Source organism: Aulonocara stuartgranti (assembly GCF_965226115.1).
Source record: "Aulonocara stuartgranti genome assembly, chromosome: 5".
Taxonomy (NCBI): domain Eukaryota; kingdom Metazoa; phylum Chordata; class Actinopteri; order Cichliformes; family Cichlidae; genus Aulonocara; species Aulonocara stuartgranti.
Window position 1 is genome coordinate 27609548 of NC_138943.1, and position 22474 is coordinate 27632021.

The following is a 22474-nucleotide window of genomic DNA, read 5'->3' on the forward strand; positions in this document are numbered from 1 at the left end:
ATTGTTCACCAGCCCAGATGGTTTGAATATGGATAAAGAGGTTGTCTGTTTAAATGTAATTTCCGAGCTAGCTCTGCAGACTAAACCTGACGGCTTTTTCTCCTCTTACAAATCTCCAAAGTTTATAGAGAGACGATAACAAAAGCTATACAGTGCAAGGAAGAAAAAACAAAACAACTCCTCTTCCGATATAAGATTAAACCACGTGCTTGGATAGTTGAATCATAACACGCCTACTTAAAGCGGTGAGAGGAGGGAAAGCAGTCTATTTCTTTCCCGCGGACGTTAGACTCATCGGCAGGATGATGGCTTGGCTGGGTTTCTTCTATCACCCATTCTGGGCTGTTTCGACGGCGCTACTGGCTGCTGTTGTGCGCCTGCAGATGCGAAACCGCTGGAATCCACAAGCCTGCGCCGTGCGGCTGACAGGGAAGACTGCCATAGTGACGGGAGCCAATACTGGTTGGTTGAATATTAAGAGCCACTAACACAGAGCTGCAGGCGAATTTTGCTGTTAAAATTCTGAATTCTTGAGGTCTTTTTGTTGTTAGTTTGTTTGTTTGGGGGGCTTGGGGGTTATTTTATTCTTATTTTTTTATTTATTTTGTGTGTGTGTGTGTGTGTGTGGGGGGGGGGGGGGGGGGGGGGGCTTCACGTTCCATGGCTATGAAGGGTTATCCACCAATTGTGATCCCAGGGTGTGTCATCACTAAATTGAGGGTCTCATTTGCAGGAATTACAGGAAATAACAAGGTAGCAGCAAGAACATGAAGAGAGGCTGTATTTGTTGCACTTCAAAAAAAAAGTATTACACTGAAAAGCGGCCGACATGCTTTGATGCTTTGATAAGATCGTGTAAAAATCTGTCAAAGATTCTGCATGACCGCGACGTAAATCGAGGCAAAACTCTGTGGTAAAATGGAGTGGTTCTAACTCCAGCTTTCATTCCTCTCAGCTCTCAGACACTTACATGTGTGCATTCAGTATCCCTGCTGTTTAAAGTTATTAGGAGGTTTTTGTGGTCTTAGAATATAGTTCCCATTGCTGTTCATCATGACCAGTACCATGATCTATGCATCTATCTATATGCATCTATTTTAAAGTCATTCTAAACCTAAAATGCTAAATCTCATTCTTCGGGAGTTGCAGTGCTGCACTAATATAGATAAGGTGACCTTGAAGCATGTTAATTGTTTACTTGGAAGTTAAAAAAAAAAAATCAAAAAATTCCTTTTATTACTCCAGATCAAAGGGTGTTCAACAAAGTGTCATCAAAAATTTCACCTACATTAAACATTTATTCAAGGACTAACAATCTAACCTATGAGTTCTTGCGCCTTTATTAAATCTAAAGGTAACAGAGTTGTTTAGAGAATAGGAGAAGCACTAAAACCAGTATAGTAAAAATGTAGGAGGTAGAGGCAACAATGATTAGGAAGGAGACATTCAATGTTAGCTACACACCTTTTATGTGCCGTCAAAATGTTTGATGCTTTGGATTTTCATGCCCAGCACATCACCTAATATTTGAGATGATGATGAGATGAGATCTTTTGCCCACAACCGAGATGACAGACCTTGCCGACCGTACATACAATACAAACATCACATTGGGGAGACAGGTCAGGCCAGGTAGTGAGGAAAAAAAAATTGGAATGTGCATTGAAATGTACCGAAGGGGTAGCCGCATTATGATGGTAATTGAGAATTTCAAACTGTTTTTAACACTCCGACACTGGTCTCTCAATCTCCCGTTAATAGCTGCGAGCTTCTCCGTGATGTTATTAGCCGTCGATTCTGTGGTCTTGTCACTCTTTTTTGCTCACATAGCAGATTCTGAGACCTCACGACCGCAGCCAACTGATCCGAGGTGTAATCCAGCTTCCGCCCAGAGATGTTGTTCTGAGTTGATTCTTTCCTGATGTAATCCAACATACATACGCTCAAAGGTGTTATTCTGAGCATTCACTGCAGTCGTAAGCGCCTCCAAGCTCTTAACCATGCTGCCTTCAGTGAGCCCTTTCTGAGAAGTCGCACCTGTCGTTCCAATCCCAGCGGGCAGCCTTGTGGGGATTTGAACAGCCGGTTCCGCTCTCTTAATTCTCCGATAAGCCAGGGCCAAGCCAGCTCCGATCAGCAAGAACCCTGTTATCATGGTTCCAAATAGGTAGATATCTTCAGCGTCCTCGATCGACAGTCCCGCCAGGCACACGATCCTCTGCCACCCGTCCATCGTGTATCCGGCAGGGAAAGTCCATCCAGGGCACTCGGGTTCTCCCGAGCCCAGACTTCTCGTTAAAGGGTGTCAATAGCATTCAGAGACCAGTTGATCAAATCCATAATTCTCTTTTAGGTTTTAGACACAGACTGTGAGAGAGTGTTCCAGGGAAAGTAATACAAAAAAAGACACGAGACTAGACAAGGACATAAGAACTAGCAGGGAAGATAAGGGAGAGGAGAAAAAGTGCGTCCGCCTCCTCCGAGAGCCAAAGATTTGAGTAAGCACCCTGAACATTCATGGTGAGCATGGTTGCTTACTCTTTGGTTCTGCAATTGTTTGTACAAATGTCAAAAAGACCCTTTCAGTTTCTTTGGTTTTTCTTTCTGTTTTGTTTTGTTTTTTGTTGGGGGTTTTTTGTCATTATATCACAGTTGTTTTTCCTGTCATTCTAGGGCTTGATGTATAGCCTTGTGGCAAGAGTAGGACCCTAACACAGAATTTGGAAACACGAGGGAATAAAAACACAATGCCCTGGGTCATTGCCCCAGGGCATTGTGTTTTGAGTTCAAAATCCTGGATCAGTAACCCAGAGGCCATGACACGTCCAAATGTTTTATGACTTTGTCAGTCTGGAGTGATCACATCACTGTTTCCTGTGTTTTTAAAAAAATACAAATATCATGGGGTCCCTGAGGACCTCAGTCAAAAGTATCCATATCCCTACGCAGTCTTAAGATGGATTTCTTCACTTAATGTTTGGCATGGATGTTAAACTAAAGCATCACACAGTATCAAGGGGAGTACAGTCATTTTAAAAGAAAACACTATTATATATTATTTGCTATTGTTCTTAAGGTAATTTATTCTGATGTCCCAAGGAAGTTTATGCAGTTGGTAGTCTATGCCTGTTAAATATTTCAGTAGGATGAGGGTTAAATTGTAACTTTATCCACTTTGTTACTAGGAGCCATATAATCTGTTACCATTTCTTTGGTTAAATGGATGCAAAAAAATGCCAAATTCAGCACAGTCTGTCAGGCATAAATGTGTATGTGTGCAACAACAAGATTATTCCACAAAGAGCTAAAAAATTCTGGGAAATGTCTGATTATCAACAGCCTCATTTTTTACCATTACCCAAATATGTTTTGGGTTTTTTTTAGAATACAGTCAAAGAAACACAATAGAACACTTTCAAAGTAGAAAGAGAGTAGAAACACAGAAAAGACTGCAACCATTTCAGTCTAACACACTGGATTATCTCTGTGTATATAAATATACAAATATGTGTATACTTAAACACCCATCTTCCAGCTTCTGAGGAATTAAAACACATTTTCCAGTTATGCGGGAATAAGAGCGTGGGAATAAGTGAAAGCACTGAAAACAGTAATACTCGCTTTGTGAACTGGGAGATGTGTTATAAATAACCTGCTTATTGAGTCTGTCCAACAGTTTTACTCTGAATTTGCACTTACAAAGTGACCCAAAGACAACGCCACTGTTAAAGGTGCTTTCGTAGCTCTTTGGAATGCTCGAATGCTACTGTGACCACAATAAAAGACTGAGGTAGAATATTTAGTTCAGTGCAGTGAAAGTACTAACACCGGACTGTCAGATAAACAATCAGACACAGTGGGAAAGACTCACTGTATTATTTGTGGTTTTTGTAATTTTGGTCATTATAGGAGTCTCTAAATCAAAGTTACTGATGACAATTATTACCTGATGTAGCGTTGCTTATGACTTATTTAATAAAAAAAAACTTAGCAACATATTTCTGACTAAAGTGTGTTTAATTAAATTTAAACAAACTGATTCCACACAACGTAACTATGGAGCTAGCAAAGAAGTCTCTCCCGTGTGTGTGTGTGTGTGTGTGTGTGTGTGTGTGTCTGCTACGCTGATACACTCTCTATGATGGATAATTGAAAGCAAATGACAATTAGTGGAAATGTGGAAGTGTTTGTGGTTTAGATTTGTCTTTCTGAAGTTTTCCTTGCTGCTAATTTAAATGACTTCAAAGGAAGATATCTCACTTTTTAAAAATCCTCTCAGCACACGTGTTCAGCATATGTGGTGTCGAAATTGAGGCCCGTTTGTAAATTATCCCAGATGATAACATGTGCATGAAGATGACAAAAAAAATGTTGCTTAATAAAACAAGTTTGCCCATAAGCTGCAGTGGATCATCCAGCAAAAGAAGAGATAATTCAGCTCCACAGTTCCTGACCGGAACATCAAAGTCATCCACCAACCAGACGTTCGTGGAAAGTGGGAGTTGTGGGAAACCGTAAGAATTGGGACTTGATTAAAACGTGATTTAGAGTGTGTAAAGCGAAGACCCAAAATGCAGAATGCAAAGACCAAATCTAAAACAAAACGCAAGCCACATATCTCAGTTGAAGATCGTCTGAACAAAAACCCAGAATAGAAACTAAAATGTCCCATTTACATAGTAACATTATCCAGGCAATATAGTGAAACACATGTGGCACTGTTTATACGAAGACACATTGAGGGTAGTCATGGGAAACAGGTGGGGAATGTGAAACAGCTTGAATTAATTATGTATAAAAAGACAAAGAGCACAACCAGTTACCAAAATAAAATAGGACGCCATCACTGAAATAGACAGATGTGACACTAAGACATGACATAGAATGACATGGGGGGAAGAAAGCTGGGGGGGGGGGGGGGGGGGAATCACATAAGCAACTACACTAAAACGACGCTAACAAGAATTCAAATGGAAATGAACAGAAGCTACAAACTAAAAAATCCAAATGCATGAAAATCAAATATAACAATAAATGACCCAACAAAGTCCACAAAACTCTGGGTCTATGATCCAGGATCGTGACAGGATTAGCATTAGTGTTAGAAGCCTAGTTTCTTTTATGCTGATTTACACTAATTGGGAATTCTAAACTGTGAAATGTAATTGTCCTGTAATGTTCTCTTAATAAAGAGTAGAATTTGTGTAGTAATGTAGAATTACTACATCAATTTGTGTAGAATTACACAAATTGATAATGGATGCAAATTGCAGGTCTTAAAGACCTCTACTGTGAAACCAATTGCAAGTTTGCATTTGAGAAAGTTTATCGTTAGGGCTTGATCAGGCGACCTTGAACTCTATAACCTCCTCTTCCATGGTTTACCTTTTAGCTATTTCTCTCTGCTCTCTCCTCTTTCCTTTCACCCTCAACGTGATGCAGCAGCTAGCTCTCAGAACCTGGTTAATAATAAAACAAGGTTTTTCCTTCCCACTGTTGCCAACTTCTTGCTCGGAGGTGGTTGTGTTATTGTTGGGGATTCTTTCGACACTCCAGGATCAGTTCAAATTGCCTTGAGATGACTGTTGTTGTGAAATGGCACTATAGAAATAATAAAGTTGAATTTAGTTGCAACAAAAACCTGACATGATGCTCTCAAATAAAACTGTTTCCCTCTAAGGTTTAGGAGAGGAAATATTTTCCTTTCAGTTCTAAATGTTAAAGGGGTTTGGTTGTAATGGAGAACCGTTTAAAGATTGCATCATTTCATGATATCAGTTAACCTTCCCTCAGTGAGTGAGATAAGAACAACTATCTTTTAGTAGTTTGTCCTCACGTTCATCCTCGCTTTTTTTTTTTTTTTTTTTAGAAAGATTCGGGTCTTCGCCTATTTGGGTATATGTTTTAAAACCACTAATATGCGATATACATACATATATGTGTGTATAAAACATGTCACAGTTTCTGAGCAATAAAGATCTGCTTCACTCTGCTTAAGCTGCATATCTGCAAGCAAATGCAAGAAAACACAGAACAAATGCCCAGATAATGTGAAAACTGCTTAAACTTAGAATAAAATCATAACGTTTGTTTTAGGTTTTAGACCTTATGTAAATCTGTCTTTTGATTAATCTGTTATTTAAGCATATTTCAACAAGTAATGTTTTGTTTTGTTCCACTCTGCTAGGGATTGGAAAGTTCATTGCCCTGGACTTTGCACGTCGTGGGGCTCGTGTTATCTTGGCTTGTCGGAGCGAGGCAAGGGGCACAGCAGCACTTAACGAAATTAGGGAAAAAACAGGAAACTTGGATGTACATCTGCGTCTGGTGGACCTTTCCAGTATGGACTCTGTCCGAGCATTTGCTGAGAGGATTCTTAAAGAGGAGAAGGCGCTGCACATCCTCGTCAACAATGCTGGAGTATCAGGTGATACAAGCAGAGCCGGTCCGAGGATTTCAACACAACCACCAAATCACGCTCACTGCTCATAACTAAATGAAGATGAGCACATACACACAAACTAGAAATAGGCAAATGAATTACATTTCTTATTTTATTTGAAACTGTTTGGGGAAAATATATTCAAATATGGAAAAAAAATCTAAATTCTAAAGATTAATGGCAACATTTTTACAAGATAAAAGCAACACTGTTGTACATCACAAGGTCAAACCTGGAAGAATTTGAGACAATTTGAGCGTTTCATTTGGACATTTTGTGTTAAAATAGTAATCTAACACACAATGTTGTGAGATGTAGCAAAAAAAGCTAGCTATTATAAATTATCAATGAAAATGCAGTTCTACTAAAGTTGGCGAGCAAACAGCAAGCAAGGCTTGTTCTAATGTAAAACACATCAGCTGGCCAGGGACTATATTCAATTTAATTTGTCGAAAATTAAAAGCCAGCTCTAATATGCATAACAACAAAAACAAAAACACACAAAAACATGTCTGTTTGGGTTTTTTTGTTTAGTGAGTGAATCATTGAACAACAGTTTCATCTAGCATGACAGCAGGGATTGAGGAGATGCACACAGAAATCAGGGGCCTAAACAAATGGATCATTGTCGTGACTGGATACAGAAAGCAACGCTTCGCAATAGCTAAACAATCTAGAACAGGGTGCCAAACATAAGGCCCGGAAGCCAAAATCAGCCTAATAAAGACTCCAACCAGGTCTGCTGGACGTCTTTGGAAAATTTGAAGGATGGCATATATTTTGCACCTAAACTGTATTTTCATCAATTTGACACATTTATACAGATCTCATCCACAGCCATTCATACCACACCAAAGTAATAAAGTAATAGATAAACAATAAACCACAGAAAAGCTCCTGTTTCTTTTTCACAGCTATACAATTTTGTGTGTCCGCAGTAAAATAGATAAATAGATAAATAAAATATGACAAATGTCTGTGAATTAACAAAAACTTTCTGCTTTATAATTACTGGACAGTTTAGACAATGGGCTACCAGAACTTTTTCTGTAATTTTACACATTACTTTACATTACAACTCTACAGATTTCTTTCTTTTACTACAGTAGGATTTCTTTTTTTTATGTAAAGCAAACTGAGACACGCTGTTTAATTAGCACATCTTTATCTTATATTGCCATATTTCAGAGATTAAATGTGCAGTTGAACTACTTTACACTGACATAAAGGGGAGTTTTGATGGTCCCTTACGATTAAAGTGGCACATATGTGTCCCACGATCTAAAATCAATTTGACATCTCCGATCTCGAATTTGTATGGCAGACTTTGCAGGGCAGCAACGCAAATATTTACAAGTACAATGGACTACTTGCACTAACACTTCCGCGTTCTATGTAGTCCTGCTCCAGTGCTTCCGGTGCGGTTAAACCATGGCGACGTTCTACACTCGATGCCTACAAGAGCTCCCAAAATTGAACATCACCGATGTTCATCGGATTTGCAGAGTGACGACTACCCCCGCCAGCAAATTAGATAAAGGATTTAAGTTATATGCTGTAGTGATGGGCAGATGAAGCCCCATGAAGCACTGGAGCTTTTCATCCAATTGGTTCACCCCAACGCGAAGCTTCATGAAGCTTCATTTGCTCTAGCAGGACACCTACTGGACGTAAAAATAATAGCTGGCATGAATTTGAAGAGTGTGGCATTTTGCACACAGCCTGTAAATGTCAACAACAAAAGGAGTGTGTAAAACATGTATATTGTAGTGATGGCAGTATACTGTGTATATTTATGCTGGCAGTATGGAAAATGATTATTTGCGGCAAAGTTCGAACCGCTTCATGAACCAGTCACGTGGTACAGCCAGGCAGCGAGGCTTCGGACGTCATCATTTTCAGCTCCTCCCATAAATGAAGCAAGCCTCGATACGCGCTTCGCGGAAACGCCCCCTCCATTACTCGACACACGCTCCGAAGCCTCGATACAGAACGTCCCATCACTAATATGCTGCATCTTATATACACAACTACGAAGGTAAGAAAACGTAAATTAACCGACAAAGAAACGCTAGCTAACGTCAAATGCAAACACTACGTTACTCCGCTATGTCCTTCATTTGATGTCAGTTCTCTACATTACATGTTTTCTTAAACGGTGTTTTATGTCGTCCTAAACTATAGTTGAGGTTTTCTTAACTAATGTCACTTTTGTAGTTAGACACTGTTATAATGGCGTTAGGTAGTTGGCTAACTATGGAGGTAGTTAACTACCTAATGCTACTCTTGCTAAGTGTAAAATATATATGTTTAAGACATGCTGAAATGAGTAATACAGAAATAATGCTAATGGTACTTGTATCTTTATTCAGTGTCCAATAAAGACAGGTTGTCAGGGGAGGTCGGTGTGAGAGCCCTGTGCTACAGGTCGATGAGGAAGAGTGAGGCACCACACAGACTAAGTGTAGGCAGGAAGCTGTGTAAAGTTGTTAATCCCCGTTCAGTGGGGTTCAGTTCATTTAAGCATTAGTTAAGTTCATTCCTAAAGGCCCATCAACTTGAATGTTTTCCTTGTCTCCCTGCTTTATCACTCCTAATTTGACTAGTCAGATAGTTAAATCAACGTGTGTTTGGGTGATCAGAAACATTTGACAACAAGTTAATACTGCAAATATACACAATCTAAGTTATTACAGTTATCAAGCATGGTTAAGTTGTTTTAATAGGGAGAGAAGGAAACACTAAGCATTCAGGAGGGTACGTAACCATAACACTGAACTATGTTCCTGTTCAGCTCTTCCATGAAGATGTTACATTTTTAATTTTCGTTCTTTCTTCTTAGATTAAGCTTCTGGATTCATCGCCGGTGATACTGACACATAGCCAGTGCTCCTGTGTGGCAGGCGCTGTTATGTGCAATCACACAGTGGCACTGCTCTTCCAAACAGCACACTACTCACAACTCAGAGTGCCGGTTGTCCCCCCTGTGCATAGCTGCACGGAATCTGAACAGCAATGGCACAAGCCACGGACAGTGGTAATTTAAATGAGGTTAAAGTTTTTGAATTAGTCCATGTTTACATATGAACAGCAACACCATCCATAGTAAATGTGTCTTCTGTTAGGGTGTGAGGCCAGGACCCATCAACTCCATGATCTTCACTAAGCCAGTACCAAATAGGATGGCCCAGACTGGAGTACGGTAATTACATTTGTAAAATTTGGTTTCACGTGTTACAAATGTATGTTGCTATTTTTTTCATACATACATGTGTCAGAATAGGTATTAATTTACATACAACATTACACTTTCTGAAGACGGCTAACTCAGTCATGTACATATACATCCCAGTCTCTAACTTATGCACCACTGTTTTACACCTTTTAGTTTTTAGTTTAGTTGTTGTTCAGTATAACAACCTTCTTCCTTACATTATTGTCATTGATGTTTTCTTTAGGAGTGGCTTCTACAGAGGCATGGTGGGTCCGTTACCAGATCCCTGCTTGTTCAGAATAACGGAGGCATATGCAAAATTTAATATTGAGGACAGGCCACTTGTGACCACAATGAACATGAGACCTGACAAGCCCCTTGTGGAAAGTGCCTTTGGGCTGGTGCAGGAGGGCAGTGTTCTGTCATATCAGCAGCCGGTTTTGACAACCCGGTACATCACACTACACCGCGATGCACCACCAACACCGCACTTGCCTCTGGAGGGGTATGACATCTTGCCATCAGATTGTGTGTTTGTGTGCTCAGAAGAAGAGCTTCTGCATCTGAAAAGCTTGTCTGTAACTCTGGAAATGGCTCACAAAATAGAGGAAGCTACACGTGAGCAAAGCTCTTCGTCTGAGTGGCATCAGCTCCGCAGGCCCAGAGTGACTGCCTCTAGGTTTCGGGAGGTGTGTCACGTCAGAGGCCAGAGCTCGGCCGAGTCACTAGCAGAGCGTATATTGAAGGGAACAAGGCAGACAGCAGACATGAGGAGAGGAACTGAGATGGAGCCTGCAATAGCAGCAGAGTATAGTAGGCTAATGAATGTTAACTACTCACCCTGTGGTCTGGTCATTCACCCCATTGCCCCCTGGCTTGCTGCATCTCCTGATGGTGTTGTTTTTGACCCCAATGAATACCCCCAGTTTGGCTTCGTCGAATTCAAATGTCCCAATGTACAAAACTTTATTGACTGCAAATATGTGCAGATGGAATGTGGTACCCCTAAACTAAAAAAGAGCCACGCATATTACTGGCAAGTGCAAGGACAACTGCTCATCAGTGGGATGCAGTGGTGTGACTTTGTTGTGTGGGCACAAGAGGACTACCTAGTGCAAAGAATATACATGGATACAGATGTGCACAATGCAATCAGAGAAAAGGCAGACTATTTCTTTTTTTACATATATATGCCAAGATACCTGTGTTTGAAAAAATGAACAGTGAAAACATAGCAAAAAGAAAAACAGATCCTTCAGGCTGGCTGGAACAAAATAACTGATGTTTTATTTTCAATATATTTCATGAATTCTTTTGTTGTTACATGTTACTTTTATGTGACATCAATAAACAGTTATTTAAGCAATGGCATCAATTAAATTTTTAAAAACACACATTAAAACGTTGAATTTGTACAGAACTTATTTACATGGTAAGTATTTAAAACTCCATGCCTAGCATACTGATATACATTTAGACAATAACTGAACTGTAGAAAATGACAAATGGTATTTTTGATGTTACAAAAGCTCAATGTCACTTATGGTTTTAAAACGATTTAGTGATTTACTTTATAATTTTGATAAACAGTTTTGTTGAATCTGAATAGTAATATAGTATTATAATTAAACAGTATTATTAACATTAAACATTTGCAATGAATTTGAATTATCAATAACTGAAACTCAACTATCGGCACTCAAGTACCAGTTCTGTAATCAAGTATTGTCAGCTGAGAAGGAAGAAATGCAACTGTAGTGGCCTCAGCTGCAGGTCATTTTCCATAAGTTACTGGCACTGGTGTCTTGGGAAAAATCCATCTTGTCTCACTTAACCCATTTTTTAACTAATGCTGTGTTCTGGTAATTTGACAGCATACATGCCACTACAAACAGTTGGTTGATATTATAAACATGTGACATGGTAATGATGCTATCAAAAAGTTTGTTCTGTTTGATCCTCCTAATGACTCGCTCCACATGTACCCTGAGTCTGGCTATGGCCTGCGTCTCCTTAACCTGGTATGCTGGCATCTGCTTCTGCTTAGATAGAAAAGGTGGGCAGTACACTTTGCATTTACAACAATCAGTGATTAGGAAGCCCTTATCTACCATCACTGCCATGTCTTCAGTCAACTTCTCAGCAATGCCTGATTGTTTGAATAGTTCCTTGTCACTAACCGAACCAGCATACAGATTAGAGATGAATGTCACTGGACCATGTGGAGCTATGCCAACCAGGGCTTTCATCGTACAGTGGGATTTGTACAAAGAGTACATTTCACTTTGGAGAAGTGGTGAGGATGGTGTCTGACACCTCAGCTCTGTACAGTCAAGGATCATCTGGGTGTCTGAGAAATCTTTGAATTCCTCAGGGAGGTAAGCTTGCACTTCTTCACGTGTAAGCCAGATGCACTGAGACCCCAGTGCAGTGGCAAGAAAATTTGTCCATGTTGCAATAATGCGGCTCACTGTGGACTGGTGTATGTTAAATCGGTGTGCCAGGTCCCTCTCCTTCAAACCAACTGACAGGAAAACCAGGAAAAGAAAAAACTCGTCAATTGGCTGTAGCAGCTGCCTCTGGAAGGTGAAAACAAAAGGGAAAATGTTACTCCTTAAGCTATGAACTAGTAAAATTATTCTTTTCTTGGCTAAATGTTTTGTAATGGTTAGGCATACCATACTGTACCATGGGGTAAACAATGAGGTGCTGTAGTGCACAGGTGTATGTATGTAAAGGATACTGAGTCTAGCATACATACACCTGTGTATGTATGCTACTGTACATAAAGTAATGTTATTGTACATAAATACAATAACATTACACCTCTAGTTCTAACTACCAACAAACCCATAACCTACTGTTGATGTGCGTGCACGTGTCAACACTTCTTCGTTCCGATTGGCAGCTGACTTGGCTCTTGAAACCCGGATCATTTTATAGATGCAAGGCTCAATCAAAACCCAGAATGCCATCAAATGATCATAGCTTGGAAATCTATTCACGAGAGAGACATACATCGTGTCAATCATTAATTAACATTACACACTGACATAAAAATAATGTGAACTGTGACAAATATGCTAATGGAATGCTGTATAAAATAGTCTGATTAAGAGTATTTGGTGTTGTATTTTACCTGTAGCATTAGGATATTGTTTAAATACTAAAGCATCTACATAAAACATACAATCAGCAGAGAAAAAGTACATTTCTATTTTGTTTTCATTAAGACTGGAAAAACTTTCGAAATTTAACTGATGGTGACCTTGGTATATTTTAAACAGTTAGCTTGAATAGAACTTAGATGTACCTGGTATAGAATCGGATGTCAGTGTCGGAGCCAGCAAAACGCTGTAACCCAAATTCTCGCTGGACACGTAACTCCTGTATTTCCTTCCTCAGAGTCTCCACGTCTTCGGACAGGTCTTCTGCAGCTGATGCAGATATGTCCAATGCAGATGGCTCAGGGACTGAGCAGTAGTCATGATCTCTTGTAAGACTGTGCTCTTCTTGATCGTCAGGAGGAACTAGTTCAGGGCGTCGCTCCGTTCTCTCCCAAACACTACGCCGCGGTGGTTCAACTTTATAGCCATTCCACTCAAAAAGTGTTGGTACAGCACCTTTAATAAGCCGCCTTCGACCATCGAGGGTTGTTGGCTCTATGAGTTGATCACTGGCAAAGTGTCTGCAGCAGACCCTGGTGTGAGAGGTAATCGTGAAATGATCCCGGCGTATATTTACCAGCCATTGTCTTCTCAAGTCGGAATGGGTCGGAAAGGCATGAAAACTTAGTATGCCGTTAAATTTGGCTGAAGCTGAACAAAGTGGGACACAGCAATGCTCGGAGTATTTCTTCTCCTGTTTTTGAAAATGTTCTGTTTTAAATACTTTCCTTTTTATACTCATTCTGAAGCGACATTAGCATAGCTACCGATAGATAAGCAAACGTACCGGAAACGCACAAGCGGTACTATTTGGAAACGGAAATACGTCACATGCCCTAGTGCAAGTAGTCTATTCTGAAAAAGTTGGAATGCTGCGTAAAATGTAAATAAAACAGAGTGCAATGATTTGCAAATCTCATAAACCAATATTTTATTTTAGAAGATAGAACACGTAAACATTTAAAGTATGGGGGGGGGGGGGGTGTTACCATCCACTCTTCTTTTAACAACAGTCTGTAGGGGTCACGTGACGTCAATGGCGGAGTAGCTGTGTTTCTCGCCCGCTCCCGCAGCTTGGCATTTGTTTAGGCCTTTATATGTCTTGTTTGGTTAAAGTCTCTGTTTATTTCGACTTTTAAACGTCGTACGATGCCAAGCACCCAGAAGAAGCTCAACCTTGGGTCGAAACCGGGCAAATCCGGAGAAAATCACCCTCTGCTCAGCGATCATGCTGTAGCGGTTATGGCGGAGGCCCAGTCGCCCCCACTTCTCGACCGAATGGACGTCGACAAATTGGTGGAGAGGATATCGGCGGAGGTGCTGAGGGCGGTGGAGGCCTCCTTTGAGAAGAAGATTGATCCAGTTCTGAAAAGACTGGAAACATGCGCAGCTAACATCTCTGCATTGGATGTTAAAATGAAGGAGGCAGAGGCACGTATATCAACGCAGGAAGATGTTACAGCGGGATATGGCGCCAAGATTTCTGAAGTGGAGCTTAAGCTGGAGGCCGCTTTGGATAAGATTGATGACTTGGAGAACAGGAGCCGACGGTGTAACATACGTGTTATTGGGCTACCCGAAGGCAGTGAAGGTACCAACCCTGTGTCTTTTTTCAAAACGTGGTTACCGGAGTTGGTGGCTGTGAGTTTCAAGGGCGGCGCTGTTAAAATCGATCGCTGCCACCGGGTGCTTGCACGCCTCCCTTCCAGTGCCCAGCGGCCCCGCGCGGTCATCATAAAGCTCCACAACTTCCAGGATAAAGCACGGATCATGCAAGCGGCTAGGAGGAAGCAGTCCTTATTTCATAATGGCATTCCTATTATGATATTCGAGGACTTCTCCGCCGCTGTTCTGAAGAAACGCCAGGGATTCTACCACGTCAAACAACGCCTTAGGGAGATGGGTGTCCCCTTCGCTATGATGTACCCGGCTGTCCTTAGGATCAAGATCGATGGCCAGGAGAAATCTTTTAGATCTCCAGAAGCAGTCTCAGCTTACCTGGATAACGTACCTCAAGGGGCGGGGCCGCGCTCATCCTCGGTGGCTCCAGTGGACTGTTGATCTGTGCTCCTGTCCCATACCTGAGGCATTCGCCAATCCCTCGTCTCCTCCTCCTCCTTTTTTTTTTTTTTTTTTTTTTCTTTTCCTTCCCTGTTTATTATTATTGTTATTTTTTCTGTTTGGTTCCGTTTTTTTTCCTTTTCGGGTCTGTGCGGAGATAATAACCCCATACACATAGACTATTTTATTTAGCCATTTATAATCCGAATTCTTGTTTTAGCTGCGGGCGGGCAACTGTTTCACGTTACTGATTAAGAAAAGACTCGTACTCTGGTCCAGCATCTTTCTATGTCCAAGTTGGAAAGTTTGCTTGCGCCCCCTGCTGGGCGTTGAAGACCTTTGTCTGACCTCCATACTCACTGGTTTCTTGACGGTTCTGTTTCTTATAAATAGTTTTCTGTTAATTGTTAGCAGAGCAGGACGTTTGTTTTTCTATGTGTATTTTACTTGCCACTGGTGTTGTAGAGCAGTGTTTGGGAGCCCTACATATCAGCTATGCTTTGGTCACCTGAGCGTGGTTCCATGCTTATTTAAAATGTTGTATGATAAGTGATAATTCAATGTTGAATGTTTGTTCCTGGAATGTAGGAGGTATACATAACCCTGTTAAACGGAAAAAAAATATTGAGCTTTCTTAAGAGGGAGAATGTACATGTTGCCTTGTTGCAAGAAACTCACCTGTCTCCTCAGGAGCATCTAAAACTGAAACGTGATTGGGTCGGTCAAGTTTTTAGTTCCTCCTTTACGAGTAAGAGCCGCGGTGTAGCCGTTTTAATACATAAACACCTACCGCTGACAGTTGACCAAACAATTTGTGATAAGTCTGGTAGATATGTTTCCTTAAAAGGCACCCTAGGTGGTCAGGCGGTGTCATTTCTGAATATTTACTTTCCGCCAGTACAGTCTAACGACTTTATTGCTCATACTTTCTCTTCCTTTTCTGATTGGGTTTGTGATAATTCTGTGATAGCCGGTGATTTTAACTGTTATTTTTCTACAACTAAGGACAGATCCCCTCCTAAACAAATTCAAATGTCTACAAGGGCCAAAGCACTTTTAGATACTTGTAACGAACTTGATCTGGTTGATACCTGGCGGACTCTTCATCCTAACGATAAAGAATTTACTTTTTTTTCCGGTGTTCATAGAACAAGTAGTAGGATCGATCTCGTTTTCACCCCCAAGCGATCACTGGGAAACATTTTGAGATGTACAATAGGCGATATTATTATATCAGATCATGCGCCGGTTTTTGTTCAGCTAAGTGATCTAAATCCTGTCCCTCGGTCTCATACCTGGAGATTTAACAATTTTTTGATTCACGACCCAAAATTCGAAATATTTTTAAATGATCAGCTTGAACATTTTTTAAAGGTCAATGCAACCCCTGAAGTTTCTCCAGGCCTGCTTTGGGACACCCTGAAGGCTTACACCCGTGGACTGATTATATCATATTCAGCAGGCCTGAAGCGGAAAAATCAGATGGAACAACGGAAATTAGAACTGGAATTGCACGAACTGCAAGCTAAACATAATGAATCACCTTCAGAGCAATTAAGGAATGAAATTCAGGTGGTTAAAACAGCTTTGGAGGCACTATTGACAAGAAAGGCTGAGAAATCTCTTTTCTTCATGAGGCAGAGGTTATATGAGTTTGCTAATAAACCTAACCGCTATCTGGCCAATCTTCTTCATAATAAGGGTGCTGGTTGTAATATCCCATGTGTTAGAGACTCATCTGGTTTACCTAAATATGACAATTTAATTATTAATGATACTTTTAAAACTTTTTATAAGCAGTTATATACCTCCCAGTTTAAACCAACATTGGAACAAGGTATGCATCACTTCTTCTTAGGACTAAATTTACCTAAAGTTACTGAAATCCAAAGGGATGATTTATGTAAACCTATAACGCAAAGTGAAATTTTGAAAGTTATTCAGATGCTTCCAAATAACAAAGCCCCGGGTCCAGACGGGTTCACGGGGGAATTTTTTAAGAAATTTAGTAAGATTCTGACTTCCCCACTGTATAAGATGCTTCTGTCCTCTTTTGAGGCAGGCACTCTCCCCCCCTCCTTAATGGAGGCTAATATTTCGCTAATTCTGAAGAAGGGGAAACCTCCAGAAGAATGCGCCTCCTATAGGCCTATATCTGTTTTAAATCTTGATTTGAAGATACTTGCTAAGGTCCTGGCTGTACGTCTTGAGCCAGTACTACCTTCGATCGTTGAGAATGATCAAACTGGTTTTATACGAGGGCGGTATTCCACACATAGCGTGAGGCGCCTACTTAACATTATTCAGCACTCATCTTTGTTTAACCCTGAGGCTCTAGTCATCTCACTTGACGCTGAAAAGGCCTTTGACCGTCTGGAATGGCCGTTTCTTCTTTTCACACTTCAAGAATTTGGTTTAGGTGACAACTTCGTTAAATGGATCCAGATCCTTTATACTTCCCCTCTTTCGGCAGTGATTACCAATGGTTATAGGTCAGACAATTTCAGTATTGAACGTGGCAGTCGACAGGGCTGTCCGCTGAGCCCTTTGTTATTCGCCCTGGCTATGGAACCCCTTGCCACAGCCATTAGGAAGGATGCTGCTATTGAAGGACTCTGTTTGAACAATTCTCAACATAAGATTTCACTTTATGCAGATGACGTCTTAATTTTTCTAAATTCTCCTGCTCACTCAATTCCTAGATTAGTTGCGTTAATTTCCCAATACGGCTCCTTCTCAGGCTACAAGATCAATTTTTCTAAAAGTGAGGCTATGCCCCTCTCTGTTCTAAATGAGGTTGATCCAAACATTTCTCAGCCTTTTCGTTGGTCTCCCTCCGGTTTCACTTATTTAGGGGTAAAGATTTCACCGAATCTAAAAGAAATGTATAGTCTGAACTACACCCCTTTAATTCAGACCATCAATCGCGATTTGGGTAGGTGGTGCAGCCTCCCTCTGTCTCTCTTAGGTCGTATTCATCTGGTCAAGATGAATATCCTCCCTCGCCTCTTGTATTTATTCCAGATGTTACCGCTTGCTCTGTCCAAAAAGGTTTTGTCAAAATTAAATGGTTCAATTATTTCTTTTATATGGCGTAAGAAAAGACCTAGGCTGAGATACAGTTTTCTGTGTTTGCCTGTTCAGAAAGGCGGTCTTGCCGCTCCCTCCTTCCCACAATACCTCTTGGCTGCACAGTTTAAATTTCTTACAGAATGGTTTATGGACGATCCGGATTCCATTTACCTCAGCGCTGAGTCCGCTTCTTTAAAGGGCATTCCGTTGCGGAACCTGCTATATATTTCCTCAGGTAAAGCCACAGTTCTAACACAAGATAATATGGTGCTAAAGAATATGCTCGTTATTTGGCGCAAAGTCAGGCGCCTGGAAGGATATTATAATTGTTTCTCCCTTCTTACTCCTATTCATGAAAACCCTGACTTCTTACCTGGTCTTCAGGCTGGTTTTGCGGACTGGTCTCAAAAAGGGATTAATACAGTGGGTGATCTTGTTCATGAGAACTCTCTTCTTACTTTTAATCAACTGAAAAGCAAGTTTGGTCTGACCAATAAGGATTTTTTGAAGTACTTTCAGGTAAAGCACTATATTACTTCTAAATTGAAGGATTTGAATGGAGGGTTTGGTCTTTCTCCTATAGAATCACTCATGGTAAAAACTACCCAACTAAAATGTATCACTAAAAAGATTTATAACATTCTCTCTGATCTTAGAATGGATAACTCTAACAAAATCAAGGGCCAATGGGAATCAGACGTAGGCGCTATAGATGCTGAAGCTTGGGATGAGTTGTGTTGTCGTCCTTTTAAAGCCTTGGCATCTAATTCTATTTGGGAAAGGCAGTTTAAACTTATAAATAGGCTTTATATTACACCCGAGAAGAGACACATAATGTATCCAGCTTTGCCTAATCTCTGTAACAAATGTCAGTCTGCTGTTGGTTCCTTTTTTCATTGTCTGTGGAGCTGCCCTGTTATTCTACAGTTTTGGAGATCACTTATAGACAAGCTATGTACTATATTTAATTGCCGACTGCATCTGGGTCCAAGGACTTGCCTGTTAGGACTGAACGATGAGCTACCTGCCGGCTTTCGCAGCAAAGATCTCCTTCACATACTGCTGCACTACGCTCGAAAGTGCATTATGGTACTGTGGATTTCTGATAAGGCCCCATCTGTCAACCAGTGGCTACAGTCTGTGATATGTATCATGCCAATGGAAGCCTTCTCTACAGCACTTAAGGACAAACCTTTCCTTTTCTATCGCATATGGGACCCTTTTTTGGCCCACCTGAACACTCCTTCTGCTCAGAGGTTGAAATCGGGCTTACGGGATTTAGCCTGGCAACAAAGGGACGATTGTTAACCTTTTTCATTGTTTATTAATATTGCTGTTGGCTTTCTCTTTCTGCCTCCCACGTCCTGCTATACATGTAGATGCATCTTTGTCCTGTGTATGTATATGCTGGTGACTGCTGTTTTCCTGCTCTGCAATTAAAAGTTCAAAAAAAAAAAAAAAAAAAAACAGTCTGTAAATGTCTGGGGACATCGAATGCATCAAACTGCGGAGCTGCTAGACTTTTTGGCAAGGATTGTTGTCCCATTCTTGTCTGATAAAGTATTCTAGCTGCTAATTTCATGATATGCCAAATATTTTCAACACTTCCCATCTTTACTTCTGAGAACCTCTGCCTCTTTAAGATGCTATTTTTATTCCCATTCATGTTATCATGTTCCTTCATCTGTTTCTTTTTAGCACCACTATGTTCTATGTTCCATTGCCAAACAAAGCGGAGATTTGTAAATCATTGCATTATGTAAGCAGTGTTCCAACTTTCTGAAGTTGTCTTGTACTAAAACACCACACAGAGTACCAGAGAGTGGTACACGGTGTGCTAGCCTTGTGTTAAACATCAACCTTAGAAAACCTAGTCTGATTTATGACGTCAACTTTTAGATCAACTTTTAATTCTAGGGATTTAACTTTTTATCAATCAGGTTTACCAAGGAACATAACCAAAGATGGATTTGAGGAATCTTTTGCTACTAACCACCTGGGACCTTTTCTTCTCACCAACCTGCTGCTGGGTAAGACTGTGGGGTCTATTTAACACAGGGGATGTACTGTGTTGAGAAAACGAAATGCATAATACACTACTGCCTGCAATTGTCAGGTCATCCTAAATATCTGCCATTTTTTTGGTGTCTCCCCTTCTCATCGTATCCTTGCTGCCACAACGTGTTTCATATTCTTTCCAGACCTGATGAAGAGTTCGTCTCCATCCCGTATCGTCAGCGTCAGCTCAGTCAACCACAAGAGGGGTAAAGTGGACTTTTCTCATTTTCACGGCAAGAACCTGAGCTATTGCATGGATCAAGTCTACAACAACACTAAGCTGCACAATATCATCTGTACCAACGAGCTAGCACGCAGACTAAAAGGCACAGGTAGGCTACAGGAAAGCAAATATTATGAATGTACAGGAGGGATCTCTGCCATTGGAAGAGCACTGAAAGAAAATAAATGACAAAATAAGAAGCAGTAACAAAAGATGGATGATGATCACATTCAGATTTAAAAATACACATAAGCCATGGCTTTATGTGATTTAAATAATAATGCACTCTGATGATGATCAGTCTTTAAAAGTTATTCTCATAGGACCCTTGTTTGTTGGGCTTCCTGCTCCTCTCTGTATTTGTATTGTTTGCCCCATACATTATACAGTAGTTTGTCTGTTTTTCTAAGAAATCTGAAAGATGAAACTGGCCTTGAATATTCATAAAATATGCTGGTAAAATACTGAGAGATTCTAGATTCTAGAAAGTATTAAACTTTCATTTTCAGTTTTTGCATCATGCTGAAAGTCAATCTCTAGCAATCATTAGAGGCTGAACGGTGGCTTGTTGGATGATGTTATTTCATTACAGAATGTTACATCCTGTGAGGCTGTGGGAGTGTGTGGACAAACTGTGAACTTCAGTTTGTACCATCAAAAACAGGCCAGCTCCATCTGCTTCACCCACTCCAGCCTCTAATACTTAGGATAAAATTAATTTCTCAACATCCTATCAAACCCTCAGTGCTTACCTTTTCAGTGACCGTCTCAGTGTTGTTTTTTGTTGTACTTTTATCATTACATAGATGTAACTGCAAACTCCGTCCACCCCGGTATTGTGATGACAGAAGTAATGAGACACTATTCGTTTTGGGTCCGTTGGATTTTCAACCTTATTGGGTTTTTCTTTTTCAAGGTAAGTTGAAACAGGCAACCAAACTAAAATAAGATACCAAATCCAGACTGTTTCAATGATGGCACAAACCAAACTGCTAAAACTAGAATAACAAGTTCAAGCGCTAAAACATTTCACATATCTGTGGTTAAGTATAAAATGAAGCTTTCCTGCTGTAGGAATCTTAGGAATCCTTTGTTCTTATTCTTTGCTTTTTCCCCCTTGTGGTTGTATCCTCATCTCTTTCATTTTTAGCCTTGTCTCTCAGATGTATACATCTGTTCTCGCATTTATATTGACATTTTAAACATGGGATAATCTGCTGCAAAGTGGGAAAAGAAAACTACAGTTAGGTCCACAACTTTTTGAACAGTGACACCAAATTTGTAACTTTACCTCTCTCAATCGCCAAAATAGACTTCATATTAAACAACTGAAGTGATTGAAGTGCAGACTTTTACATTTTCCTATCATTGTCAAAGTCTACAATCAAGAGACACCTGGAATGGAAATACAGAACGTTTACAGCACAATACAAACCACTGGTAGCTTTTAGCAAGGCCAAATGCGGCTTTGCCAGAAAACTTCTAAAGAGCCTACCCAGTGCAGTATTTGGTGCATTTGGTAATGTCCAAGGATTTTCACCCCCTTGAATTAATACTTCAGTCGGACATTGACTTAGCATTCACTGTGGTGGTGTGTAGAGGCAGAATTATTATATACTTGCACCCCCTAACATTACCTTACAATATATTGTAAGGGAAAGTTATTCATCTGTGACTTGTATCTTTGGTGTCATCCAGTGCTCAACAACTGGCTCTAACTAGGCACAAAACAGGGCTGGGATTACATGTTTTCCAGCTGCATATTTGTAGCTCTAAGGATGTTTGTTGACCTTAATTTTCATGTTTCCTCTCCACCTTTCCTAATCTCCCTTTCAGTCACCAGAAGCAGGGGCAGTGAGCACAATCTATTGTGCTGTAGCAGAGGAGCTGGAGGGTGTAACCGGAAAGTATGTTGATAGCGACTGTTCCCTGACTCTGCCTATCCCTTTAGCTCGGGATGCTGCCCTCGCGGTCAAGGACTTTGAATTCTGCGAAAGACTGACATCAAAGCTCTGAAACCACTAGCTGGGAGGGTTTGATAACAAGAGGGGTCAAATTCCAAAGTCATTCACACTGCACCTACTGCCTATGCAATTCTGCCACCACAATGTCTGATTTTTACTATTTTGCCTTAAGTAATTTGCATGCACATTTTCTTTAAATAACTGTATTTTTGTTAATAAAGTTTAACCAACAGTGACCACTCAGTGCAATTCTTTCTTTTTAAAGGAACATTT

At 40.5% G+C, this 22474-nt stretch overlaps 3 protein-coding genes across 4 annotated transcripts; 2 read left to right on the forward strand and 1 right to left on the reverse strand.

Annotated features, from left to right (window-relative positions):
* The first annotated feature begins 215 nt into the window (after window positions 1-215).
* LOC309706072 (retinol dehydrogenase 12) lies at window positions 216-22437 on the forward strand. Of its 2 annotated transcripts, none has more exons than XM_082532308.1 (6): window positions 216-462; window positions 6188-6427; window positions 19897-19986; window positions 20158-20220; window positions 21044-21153; window positions 22074-22437. In XM_082532308.1, exons 1-6 carry the CDS (start codon window positions 303-305, stop codon window positions 22251-22253), a joined length of 843 nt encoding a protein of 280 aa, XP_082388434.1. In that variant the 5' UTR covers window positions 216-302; the 3' UTR covers window positions 22254-22437. The 2 variants fall into 2 exon arrangements, with proteins under 2 accessions (XP_082388434.1, XP_082388433.1); XM_082532307.1 differs by having other exon boundaries at window positions 218-462; window positions 20158-20346.
* Window positions 8458-11022, forward strand: LOC309706071 (uncharacterized protein). The gene is made up of 4 exons (XM_082532306.1): window positions 8458-8480; window positions 9285-9479; window positions 9568-9644; window positions 9901-11022. Exons 2-4 carry the CDS (start codon window positions 9354-9356, stop codon window positions 10874-10876), a joined length of 1179 nt encoding a protein of 392 aa, XP_082388432.1. The 5' UTR covers window positions 8458-8480; window positions 9285-9353; the 3' UTR covers window positions 10877-11022.
* On the reverse strand, window positions 11483-13565 carry LOC309707371 (uncharacterized protein; the record flags this gene model as incomplete). The annotated part of the gene is made up of 3 exons (XM_082534683.1): window positions 11483-12235; window positions 12518-12653; window positions 12970-13565. 3 exons carry the CDS (start codon window positions 13563-13565, stop codon window positions 11483-11485), a joined length of 1485 nt encoding a protein of 494 aa, XP_082390809.1.
* Window positions 22438-22474: the final 37 nt, after the last annotated feature.

Bases quoted from the DNA above. Each gene is read 5' to 3' on its own strand.
- LOC309706072 (XM_082532307.1), top strand. From the start codon at position 303: ATGATGGCTTGGCTGGGTTTCTTCTATCACCCATTCTGGGCTGTTTCG. The intron at 19,987-20,157 runs GTAAGACTGTGG...TATTCTTTCCAG, and splicing joins TCTCACCAACCTGCTGCTGG to ACCTGATGAAGAGTTCGTCT. The intron at 21,154-22,073 runs GTAAGTTGAAAC...TCTCCCTTTCAG, and splicing joins TTGGGTTTTTCTTTTTCAAG to TCACCAGAAGCAGGGGCAGT.
- LOC309706071 (XM_082532306.1), top strand. From the start codon at position 9,354: ATGTGCAATCACACAGTGGCACTGCTCTTCCAAACAGCACACTACTCA. The intron at 9,480-9,567 runs GTAATTTAAATG...GTCTTCTGTTAG, and splicing joins GGCACAAGCCACGGACAGTG to GGTGTGAGGCCAGGACCCAT. The intron at 9,645-9,900 runs GTAATTACATTT...TGTTTTCTTTAG, and splicing joins ATGGCCCAGACTGGAGTACG to GAGTGGCTTCTACAGAGGCA.